A 12,681-nucleotide genomic window follows, 5' to 3' on the forward strand; every position below is an offset into this window, starting at 1 on the left:
TTCCGCTGGTGCGATTTTGGGTTAATAAAGGGATTAGACCGAAAAGAAAATGAATGAATGAATCACAAATGATATTTGTATGGTTAAGGATCTGATTCAATAATAAATCAAAAATCTAAAAATATGGTTTTTGCTTCATAAAATATTTATGCTGTCAATACTGAAATCAGTGAAATAGCATATGATTAACTACACAAATTCCACTTACTACTCAATATTTATTTGTTCATTTTAACAATATACTTAGACTTTTGAACATATTTTGAACTCAAGATATAGACGAGGCAGTGGCGCAGTAGGTAGTGCTGTCGCCTCACAGCAAGAAGGTCACTGGTTCGAATCTCGGCTCAATTGGCGTTTCTGTGAGGAGTTTGCCTGTTCTCCCTGCCCGCGTGGGTTTCCTCCGGGTGCTCCGGTTTCCCCCACAGTCCAAAGACATGCAGTACAGGTGAATAGGGTAGGCTAAATTGTCCGTAGTGTATGAGTGTGTGTGTGAATGTGTGTGTGGATGTTTCCCAGAGATGGGTTGCGGCTGGAAGGGCATCCGCTGCGTAAAAACTTGCTGGATAAGTTGGTGGTTCATTCCGCTGTGGCGACACCGGATTAATAAATAAAGGGACTAAGCCCACAAGAAAATGAATGAATATATATATACAACTACACAATATGCTTAAACATCTGCAAACTGTATAAACGACAAAGAATTGCCTAACATTACATTTAATCACTATACATTACGACACAACACATGGAGGAATGTTTGTACTTTTACAGTACCTTTAGTGCATTAACTGTGATAGCAAGCGTCAGTGTCCGTCTGAGCAGAGACGATAATGACTCTGAAGTCAGCATCTTAAGCTCAAGTCACCTTTGCTCTCTGTGGTCAGTACCTGTGTTCAGCACTGAGGATTAAAGCCTTATCAACTGGAGCAGAGTTGTCAGGATCCACACTCACAGCCAGATTACAGGTTGTGATCCGTTAATAAGTTCATTCACTGCAGATCAAAATGAGATTTAATCATTACACCGACTTGACCCATGCTATACCATCACGCACTTACATTTACTTCATCTTATGATCTGCTACAGAATTTTGCGCAAACGCTTTTTGACTTAACCACTACATTTGGTCCAATGTGTCAGCATTTCAATAGGCCTGAATTTCTTCTCCACAGCTCCCCGTTTCTTACTATGTTCTTTTGATCTTACAACTAGACTCCTCTAAACATCACGTCTGCTTGTCTTCTTTCTTCTCCCGCACTCTTTTTGGTTGTTGTGTTATTCTTGTAATCCCCTCCTTACTCTCATGTCTCTCATCCCAGCACTGTCTTTCTGCTCGCTGAAGCCACATCGTCCAAGCCGGTTATCCCTTTTCCCTCTCTCTCTCCTTCCCTCCCGCGCTCTTTCCCTTGTGATAAATGAGGCTGTCTGTTGGGTGCAGTTCATATTTACTGAGTAGGGGAGCGCACACTGTCAGTCTCCCTCACCCTCCACATCTCTATCCCGGTGCTAAACGGACACCCAGAGCCAAAGGTTAGGACAAGAGGGCGGACTGGGGAGGAGAAGACAGAAACAGTAGTGGACTGTAGATTTGGGGAATGTTAGCGCTAGAAGAAGCATTAGACATAAAACACAGCAACTGTTTACGAAGTGACGCTAATCGAGAATGAGAAGCTGCTCATTTTGAGTTTGACAGCATCGACCTTCCTCACTTGCTACACTAACCAGACTCCCCTTAGCAAAACTCACAGCATCTTTTGCGCATCTGCGCTTTCAGGCACAATACTATGTGCCAAGAAAGTACCATGACCAAAAAAAAAAAAAAAGACACCTAAAATACACAGTTTCATCTACGCCTACATAAACCATCCCTCACGCACGGCTTGTGTTATTCGTGGGGAGTGGAAAGTGGTGATTTGACCTTTGTTGTAACCCTTTCATGAATGAGAGAAGTGGATTTGGGCTTGGCTGAGCCCAAAGGGACAGACGCAGCCGCCCTAAAGCCCCCTGAAGACCCCGAAAGCCGGCGGCTCTTCCCACACACTGACCTCTGAGGCCAACAAGCGCCAAAACCACTGCAGCGAGACGACACTGTGACACCGGCACACCAAAGCCAACAATGTGTTCCTTCAGCAAATTGACAAGAGTATTGAGAGAAAATATGGAGAAAATTGGATTGCTGGAATTACATATAAAAAAATTGGAGATGGGTGGAGGGAGGAGGAAATGTGCAAGAGGGCTATTATTTAATTCAACATAGATGTAATTCAATTTTAGAGTTTTCTAGAGATGGTCAGTCAGAAGTCAGCCTGTAAATAAGAGTATTAGAGTTTCAGCACTGACCGCTGATGGAGCATTTTACAAAAGAACACAGGTCACATCACAGGGCCAAGATCAAACTATGATCAAGGAAAAGAAGTCAACACATTTGTTAGTATAGGATGCAGTAAAGCGAAGGCGGGAATACAAGACTCTTGCATAGATTTTTCCCCTTAATTTGTCATCAAAATAGATGGCAGTTGTGTGCTGTCATTTATTCATTTCTAGGCTACATTTGGATTTGACTTTATGAAAAGTATGTTCCATGTAGTATGACTATAGTATAAACGAAATTTGTGCATAATACATCTGCCAAGTTCACATCTGACTTCATCACATTACTTACCAGCTTCTGTTGTGTCACTCCACTTTCACTGACAATTGCAATTAGGTCGCCTCATGAAATATTAGTCTCAGCATCTTGGCATTAGCAGTAGATCTTATGGGTACTTCATGCCTACTCTTTTTTAAATATTCTGAATTTGGAGAAATTACTTTGAATACTATACAGAAGGCAAGTGGTTTTGGGTGCTGATTTTATAGCTTTGGAACATGATTCCATTCAGTTGCAGGATATCAAGCACATTAGATATTTTGACCTGATTGTAGAGGTTCAAATATAAAATTTAATTAAAAAAAATTAAATAAATAAATAAATTAGTCACATCTTTATAGTTAACCCAAAACTGAAAATTATGTAATTTACTCACATTTTACTTGTTTTGAACATGTTTGACTTTCTTTCTTCGCTTTAACACAAAAGAAAATATTTTGAAGGCAGCTGGATACCTTTATTACCACTGACTTCCATAGTGAGTGTCATTGCGGTGCAGTGGGTAGCACGATTGCCTGACAGCATGAAGGTCACTGGTTCGAGCCCTTGCTGGATTAGCTGGCATTTCTGTGCGGAGTTTGCATGTTCTTCCTGTGTTCGTGTGGCTTTCCTCCGGCGTTTCGCTTTCTCCCACAGTCCAGACATGCACTATAGGTAAATTGAATAAGCTAAATTGGCTGTAGTGTATGTGTGTGAATGCAGGAGGGTATAGGAGTTTCCCAGTGTTGGGTTGTGGCTGGAAGGGTATACGCTGTGTAAAACATATGCTCGATAAGTTGGCGGTTCGTGTCTCTGTGGCGAACCCTGATGAATAAAGGGACTAAGCCGAAAAGAAAATGAATGAATGGCTTCCTAGTATTAGCTCTTCCTATTATGGAAGTCGATGCTCACAGGGCTTCCAGCCTTTTTCAAAATATCTTTTGGAGTTTAAAAGAAACTTAAAGGTTTGGAACCACTTGAGGGTGAGTAAATAGGCCTCAATTTTCGTTTTTGGGTGAACTATGTTTTAAGGGATAAGGCCCATTCTACGTGAGTTTGTGTTCATCGTACTGTATGAGTTAAAGTCGATTAAATTGTTAGTATTTTAAAGTTATTTACTACATTAACGGGTATTTTTTTCGGAACAACATGAAGATACCACAATAATTTATTACTTAATGGCGTCTCTTGTTTACAAAGATAACGCAACGATGCAGGACGCACATGGTAATAAAAAGTTTGATACTAATATAATAATTTGATATCGAGAAGAACAAGTAGCGCAAACAGATCATTGCATTAAAATCCGTTCAGCTATTTCACTTGTTTGTGTGAAGTTACCCTGCAGGCTGTCTCTGTGGGAAGAGTGAGAAACACGAGAGAAACAGATGGCAACACAGCGCATCCTAATTCCCAAAAGCGCATATTGACAGATATCTGTTTCCCCCTGGTGCCCCAAAGGAGGAACTGCTACCAAATTAAAACTGCCAATTTATAAACAATTACATTCTCTATAGAATGACTGACATTGCTGGACAAATAATAATGATGTATGTTTTTTTTAAATGTGAATATGTAAAAGGTTTACTCCTCTTTCTCTGACTTCAATGGTCATTTCTGTCCGTACTCGGCAAGACAAGAAAATCAAGTGAAGAAAAAATAAAAACCTGTCACGTAATCTGTCTCAATTTGCAAAGTCTATTAATATTGTATGTGTGGCTCACCTCCCTATCACCCAATCTTTAGGAGCCATGCTTGTTCTGACAATTATTATTACTACAGCAACAGAGAGAATTAAAACACGCTCGCTTCCATACATCTCCCTGGCCCTCCTCTCAGACAAGAGGCTTGCTAAATGAAAAATGGACATGCTTTAAGAAGTATTGATTCCAGCTTTAAACAAAGGTAGACTCAATATTATTTAGCTCTAAATACATCTTTGTTATCTGTGTCGGTGCACCAGTCACGCTGCTGTCCTCGTAATCGCAGACATAAAAATAATAGGGCTATTCCCCCAACATTGACTGAAGCAGACCTGTTTGGGCCCTTTGAACAAGTGATCCATCTATTGGGTTTGCACAAACTGCAATGATGCTTTGGTTGTCTGTGCACAAGCTGAGAAGAAAAGACACAAAAAGACAAGGGTTTAGACAAAATCTCTCTGGTTAGCATACTGTATTTACTGTTTCATTTAACATAAGAATACAGTCTTAAACGCACAATTCAAGCCAAAACAATGACAAAACACTGTAGTTCAAAACAGAGCAAAAGTCATTTGATTTCATCCATTTTAAAGTTAACAGTAAACTCATAAACCTTAACACAACATATTGTTTATATACGTTTTATGTCATGAATATCAGTCTTTCGAAAAAGATTTTCCTCTAAACTAGTTACAGTAATGTTTCATTTTTTTTCAGTTATATCACCCTCAGAATACTTTGGCATTGGTAGACAAATGAACAACCATAAAAACAACTGCAAAATAACCTGGTAAAATCAACAACCACACAAATAACTATAAAATAACCAATCCATTACAGTGCAGTATAGGCATGGGATGATAACCATTTTTAAGGTATACCTCAGTTTGGAAAACTCAAGGTTTTTAAAAACAGACAACTTTTTCTGTTATACTGTTTCTACGGTATGTGTAAGATTTTTAATATTTATTTATTTTTTGGTTTGTTTTTTAGGACAGCAGTATCTCCATCAGAAAAGATACCCAAAGATGCCATTTAAAATATATATATATATTATTGTTTTTGAAACTGATGAAGACTGCAGAAGTCAATGATTCATTTGAATTTTTTTAAATATTTAGCTTGACATATTTTCTGCTTCAAAATATTTCAAATGTTTCTCAAAATAAAATATACTGGCGGTTTGTGTCCGAAATCCCCTACTACTCAGTAGGTACTCCATTTGTATTTACTACTTGACTGATAGAAAAGTATGTTCTATACAGTATGAATGCGAGTGAATGTACCTCGGAGTCGGACGTACAACAGATGCCATTTTGTCATCATCATGTGACATACCCGCTTCACTTCCATTCATGATTTCTCTCGCAGTGCATCATGGGATAGCGTAGCATCCATCAGATGCGCACTTCAGAATCTCACCAGAAGTATTAGGTCATCTGGGTACTTCTTGCATACTGTATTTACACATCCTACTTGGCTAGCATACTGTTTTTAACATACTATAGTATGGAAGTCTGTGATTTCAGGCACAGCCATTGTGATCAAAGCAGAAAAAAGATTTGTTTTTGACCCAGACATTTAAAAAGAACCTGTTTTACAGCAGTAATCGTGAAACTGTAATATTTTTATCCATGGTTATCAAATCGTTAGAATCTTATACCCGCCCACGCCTAGTGCAGAACTGAAAACACACAAATGTAGTTTTCAGTGTTCTCCATAAAGCATTAAAGTTCTAAATGCAGAATTTATTTTTAGCTGTGAGCCAGACTTCTGAAAATGTTAAAATATGAACAGAGCAAAATGACGTCACTTACATATCAACACAAAAGGAACCCTAACACAGTTACAGCAGTTTGAAAAATTTGCTGAAACGTAATTTTTCCGAGAGCACCGAGTGATGAGCAAGTTTAAATTTTAACATCAGTTTATAAATGTAGTTCTAGAATACTTCCATTATTGCGCCTATAGATTAATTTTAATTTGTAGATTATTGTTACTATGCTACAGCAATCTATTATAAGTCTATTATCGAAAAAGTAAAGGGCACGCTGTCAATTCTTATGAACAGTGTCTTTAAATGGCTAAATAAAACTTTATTTTATTTACAATTTATTATGCTAGCGATTCCTTTTAAAAAGACAGATCAAGTTTAAAGCACTGCTTTTGTCAGTTGCTTGTTCCTTGTTGAACAAAAAAACGTAAACGGCATTAATTTTATTTGATCAGTGAAAGAATGGGTAGGCCTGACACAATAATCAATGTATCAATTTACCGCAAAACACTTGGACATGACCTCAATAATTTTTGATAATGCAATATATATCACTTATAAATTAAAACCAATTCTGGCAACAATTTATCTGATTTTGCAACATCTTTATCTCTTTTAGAGGTGTAAGTATGGTTAAAAAACACCATAGTATTTACTGTAAATTACTGTATTATATTTTCATGTGGGTGTCTGACAAATGAAAATAGTTCTGGTAGCCAATATTGCGGTCTGTTACATTTTACCTTGCAATTTTTTCTTAACATTTATTATTTATTATGATTGAAATTACTATAATTGAATTAAATGTTCTTAATTCTTAATTAAATTAAAATGTTCTTAAATGTTTCTTATTATATTGTCATTCTGATATTATACAAGAAGTGTCATAAAATGACAATATATTGTTTATCGCAATATATTTTAGTGTAATATATTATAACAAAAAATGGATATCATGACAGGCCTAACAATGGGTACGTTACTATATGCTTAACCCTTAAATATATCCCACGGAAGAAAGAAATCTGTCTGGATTGCATTCCTTAAAGAAAACCGATTTCCCAATTCATCATTAATCTCCCGATTCATTTTCCTACATGAAATATTAGACAGGCGTGCAGTCATCTGTCCTCATGTGTGCTTCTCCATGTGTTGAGAGAGATGGTGTGAGCGTGTAAATGTGCGAAGACACTGTGTGCAGCTGTACGGCCTCTCGCCTGTGTGTGTTCGTTTGTGTAACTTCAGGTGCTGGGACAATATAAAACTCTTCCCGCACTCCAAACACTTATAGGGTCTGTGGCCCGTGTGACTGCGCCTGTGCTTGCTCAGGTCACCTGAGCTGCTGAAGCGACGCTCACAGTCTGAACAGGCGTAGGGTTTTTCTCCTGTGTGCTTCCTCATGTGTTTAGTCAAATCTCCAGACTGGGCATAGCTGGAGCCGCACTGCTCACAGCGATACGGTTTCTCACCAGTATGAGTGCGCATGTGGTTTTTCAGGTGCTGGATGCGTACAAAACGCTTGCTGCAGATGTTGCAAAAATACGGCCGTTCGCCAGAGTGAATGCGCAGGTGTTTCTTAAGCACATCCGCTCGTGTAAAAGTCTTTGTACACTCTCGGCATTCCAGAATTCTCTCAGAGTTGTGCGCTCTTTGGTGGACCTTCACATACCTCAAAGCAGAAAACGCTTTGCCACAGATAGCGCATGGAAATGCTTTTTCCTTGGAGTGAACTTGTTGGTGGATGCGAAGTGTTGAGCGGTGGCTGAATCTCATGCCGCATTGAGGACATGGGTATGGTCTTTCTCCCGTGTGGGTTCTCAGATGGCATCTGAGGTGGCCCATTCTAGCAAACTCTTTATTACATTCAGGACACTTGAAAGGCCGGATTCCTGTATGGATGACTCTGTGTTGGCGCAGACTCCCCATATCATAAAAGCTATGGCCGCAATCTCCACAGATGCATGGTTTCTCGCCGGTGTGTATGCGTTTGTGTGTCTTTAGACTTTGGAGTGTAGAAAAGTTCTTGCCGCAATCTTGGCACAAATACCCACGGTCTGTGCAAAGGGGTTCACTTGTATCAAGTATCTTCTCATCATCATGACAGCGATGTGGTCCAAGGCCCCAGACTCCTGCAAAGCTTTTACCGCATGCAGCACAGCTAATATATCCATCTTTGCACACCGTAGATAAGCTGTGGCATCGGCGGCAATGGTTTTGTAAGTTTCCAATGTAATCAAAGCTACGATCACACTGCGGACAGGTGAAGCGTTTTCGGGTGGGTTTGGGTGTCGGAAGGTGAGCCTTGCGCACGTGGGTCTCCAGCTGGCTTTGAGAGAAGAAACGATAGTGGCATGAAGTGCAGCTGAGCATCCCGGAGGTTATTTTGGAGCAGTTGTAGACTTTGTGGTTTTTCACCCATGACAGGTATTCACTTCGATGGCACCATTTGAAGTGCTTGTCCAAGTATGTAAAGTCAGTAAAAGTCACAGAGCAATGGGGGCAAGGAAAAATCAGGGAGGAAGAAGCTGTAAAAGGGAATAAAGACATAACACAAAATATATAAAGTGAAGTCTTGTGCAGTAAAATTTCAAGTCAAGCGAATTTAGGTTTGGTTTAGTTTAGTTATAATCAACTAAAGTTCCAACAGGTCCAATCTAAATACTTACTTGCCAGTTTTATTTGATTGTATTTTTCCATCTGGCTGTAGTATTTTGTAAAATGATCCAGTATTGGGTAAAAGTGCCAAAGACTCAAAACGGTAATCAAAAATAAAATATTGCTGAATATATGCTGCTATATTGTAAACTAGGGATGCTCCGATCAGGATCTTTGCAGCCGATGCAGAGTACCGATTCCTTTTCATGGTGATCGGCCGATACAAAGTACTGATTCTGATGCTTTAAGCTTTATAATTAAGTGGAGATTTCTCCTTACTTGAAAGAATAAATTAAGGATGCTGCATATAATACTATAAATACTTGTATAACCATTAAGGTGTGAACATGTCAAAAAAAACTTGGTGTAGAAAATGACTAACAAATCAATTTGGAAACAACATCTCTCAGTCAAGAAAAAATTCATATTTGATGAAAAGTTAATATTTGATTCAGAAAAGATTCAAATGCAAACCTATAAATCCATTACTTCTTTACTATTAGGAAATGGGTATATAAACTACTGTTTATTGCAATAAGTAAATTACAAGAAGTTATATTATTAAATATTCATGTTAAAAAAATATATTTTTTTTAAATGTATCTAATATTTCCAGCCAGGTTTTAGTGAACTTGCAATATTGTCAAAAACACAGTACCAATACTGATCTCCGGCCGATCAATCAGAGCATCCTTAATGTAAACTTCAACTCTTTTAAAACAACTATCTGTATATTGAAATAAAAATGGCCAACTGAGACAGAGTAGAATAAATGATACATAAAAGTCAATGTATTTTCCTGCTCACCATTTTTTGTTCTTAAATTATTTTGTATACAGATGACAACACTGTCAAAACAATTCCCTAAAAGTGCCTGTAAAAGCTACATGGGTTGGAAAATGAAACTGAACACGCATAATGTAGAGTTTCATGGCTAAATTTGAGCCTGGTGGCACCTTCATTGATTGCACATTCCATGAGTAAGAAGAGAGTGTGAAGTTTTGATTACCAGAGTAACAACACAATTTTACTTCAAATGTTGCAATGAACAACATTATGGGTGACATATCAGACTTTAAAAGAGAAAAAAATTGTTGGTGGGCATTTCGCTGGCGCATTTGTGACCAAGACAGCAAATCTTGGTGTCCACCAAAATTATTTTTCGGGAGCTCCAAAGGGTAAAAATACATGGCTGGGCTGCTATAGCCAACACCTTTGGTCATCTGTGCCAATGTAAAACCTTGGTTTCAATAGTGCCAAAAGCAGGTGCAACTTAGTGTATTCAGAATTGAACTTAATTCAGAGTTGTATTAATGTGATTGTTAATGTTTTTGCTGTAATAACTTCATTAAACTTTATATATATATATATATATATATATATATATATATATATATATATATATATTATATTATATATATATATATATAGACTGCATTTGTTTATATAATCTGAAGCCATGTTTTCTAGTTAGTTTTAAGTTTCATTAAATAAATTAGGGGCGATGCAGTGGCGCACCAGGTAGTGCTGTCGCTTCACAGCAAGAAGGTCGCTGGTTTGAGCCTCGACTGGGTCAGTTGGCATTTCTGTGTGGAGTTTGCATGTTCTCCCTTTGTTCACGTGGGTTTCCTCAGGGTGCTCCGGTTTCCCCCACAATCCAAACACATGCGGTACAGGTGAATTGGGTAGGCTAAAATTGACCGTAGTGTATGAGTGTGTGTGGATGTTTCCCAGTGATAGGTTGCAACTGGAAGGGCATCCGCTGCGTAAAACATATGCTGAATAAGTTGGCGGTTCATTCCGCTGTGGTAAACCCAGATTAATAAAGGAACTAAGCCGAAAAGAAAATTAATGAATAAATAAATTAGGCAATTACTCATGAGAACTTTAATGTACCTTCGACCCACAGCCCTCAGTTAAGTTTGGTTTTTGGTCCTTTATAAGAAAAGGTTTGGGCACCCCTGTTTTTAGATCAAAAACACAGAATTTGATTAAACTTACCTAGGTAAAACCCCAAACCAGCTTTGTGCAAGAGGCCTCTTTAATTAGTCATTGTCATTTTGGTTGTTAAGTACTTGTGAATGCCTATAGACTGAACTTGCACATTTCCACAAAATTGTGTTTTGTTTTGTTTTTTCCTTTACACTGAGATAATTATGGTATAGTTTTTTTTTTCAATAAATGAATTAAACTTATACCTATAAAATACACCAAATAAACCAATACATTTACATCAAAAATAATTTCAAATAAAAGATCAACTTTATAATAATACAAATATTGTTGAAATTAAAATATTTAATATTTTTATAACATTTACAAAAACAAAAAGTATTTTAATGTAAATTCTAAACTGAAAAATGTGCAAACAACTTTAAAAATGGAACAGAATGGGTTTTCGTAACTCTGACTGATCTAAAAACAACATTTTTAAATAATAAAATAAAGTTAAAATGGTAAACTAGACCAAAATGACAGTCAAACAAAAAATAAAGCTGAGATTAAACAAATGTCCTAATCCAGAGCTAAAATATTTCCGTGCACACCTCCAAATCTGTCACATCTTTAAAATGAGCAAATTGTGTCATTTATAGGTTTAAGGCCTAATAAATAAATACATTACCCATGGTTTCCTCCAGGTCAGAATTACACAGCAGGTTTTCCTCTGGCATCTCAAGCTTCACTTCCTTATATCTCTCCTTTTTCTCTTCCACAGTCAACGTAGACTCTCTCTGAAGTACTTCATAAATTCCAGGCTCAGTTTTGACCTGAAAACTAGTTTGGTTTAAGGGAAAGTGATCTGGCTCTGTCTTTGGAACAAATGTTCTGAGCGCAGGAGGACAAGGCTGCAGGTTCACATTGTGCTGCTGGTGTTGCTCTGATAGCATTAGGACTCCCAAAGCTTCCAACTCTCCTTGCTCTGGACTCATCTGTGTGACTTTGGGACAACAGTCCATTACACAGTTCAGCATATCATTAGATGTTTCAGTTGCATCTGTGCCAACACAGATGGCATCAACATCTGATGGAAGGGGCTCCTTATCACCATTTTGCAACTGTTTGTCTTTGCTCTTTTGACTGGATAGTTTTGTTTTCTTTAACAAGTTGGGTTTCATCTTTTGAACAACCTAAATAAAAAAATTGGAAATAACAGTATTATAGGTTATAGTTTCATCTACAGGTTAAAAACAATAACATTACTGGTATAATATTTAACGTTAGAGCATTTAATGATTTTAAGGTGTTAATTTATTATAGGTTACAGTTTAATTACAGGTTAAACACAATACTGGTATAACATTTAGAACATTTAAGGAGTTAATTTGTGCAAAGGCAAATTATTAGTTTTTCAGGACCTTCAGAAATCTGGTCTGTGGTTTAAAATACGTTGGTTGGTTTGACAGACTGGTCTAGATAATCTTGAAGGTTCATACAGCATGTGTGACAGCGGCTAGCAAACATAAATAGAAGATTCGTGTTGGCTTAAATAATTAAACACGATGTTCTTACCGGGGGACAAACGTCAGTTCATTTGCTGCATTTGGATGTAACGTTAGGTTCAAACCCCACCGGTCTAGAACCTCTGGTTATTATCCAGTGGACTGTGACAGCCCTCAGTGAACACCATCTTCAAACAAACGCCTTGAACTTCCACCCCTAAAATGACACCAACGCCGTTCATTGTATTAGGTTAAATACTAGTTATAAACGACCTAACGCGGCGACTGAGGCCGTTTCACAAATCTAAAAGACGTTAAAACGATGCTGGTTGTAAATAACAACACGTAAAGGCAGCAACGATAACGCATTTCAAAATAAGACCATGAACCTAGGCGTTTTTCAAAATAAAAGCTCGCGACCCTTTCCTGCATTGCTTTTTACTGTATTTAGTTATATTTATATTAAAAGATTTTCAC

General features: G+C 37.7%; 1 protein-coding gene across 1 annotated transcript; it reads right to left on the minus strand.

Moving 5' to 3' along the window:
- Positions 1-4,788: 4,788 nt before the first annotated feature.
- LOC100000772 (uncharacterized) lies at positions 4,789-12,576 on the minus strand. The gene is made up of 3 exons (XM_005158030.6): positions 12,275-12,576; positions 11,388-11,892; positions 4,789-8,634 (listed from the first exon to the last, which is right to left on the minus strand). Exons 2-3 carry the CDS (start codon positions 11,878-11,880, stop codon positions 7,241-7,243), a joined length of 1,887 nt encoding a protein of 628 aa, XP_005158087.1. The 5' UTR covers positions 11,881-11,892; positions 12,275-12,576; the 3' UTR covers positions 4,789-7,240.
- Between the last annotated feature and the right edge of the window lie 105 nt (positions 12,577-12,681).

Source organism: Danio rerio, chromosome 16, assembly GCF_049306965.1.
Source record: "Danio rerio strain Tuebingen ecotype United States chromosome 16, GRCz12tu, whole genome shotgun sequence".
Lineage (NCBI taxonomy): Eukaryota > Metazoa > Chordata > Actinopteri > Cypriniformes > Danionidae > Danio > Danio rerio.

Excerpts from the sequence above, each read along its gene's own strand:
- LOC100000772 (XM_005158030.6), bottom strand. The coding sequence starts at position 11,880 with ATGAAACCCAACTTGTTAAAGAAAACAAAACTATCCAGTCAAAAGAGC. Across the intron at positions 8,635-11,387 it reads TGACCTGGAGGAAACCATGG|CTTCTTCCTCCCTGATTTTT; the intron begins GTAATGTATTTA and ends TCCCTTTTACAG.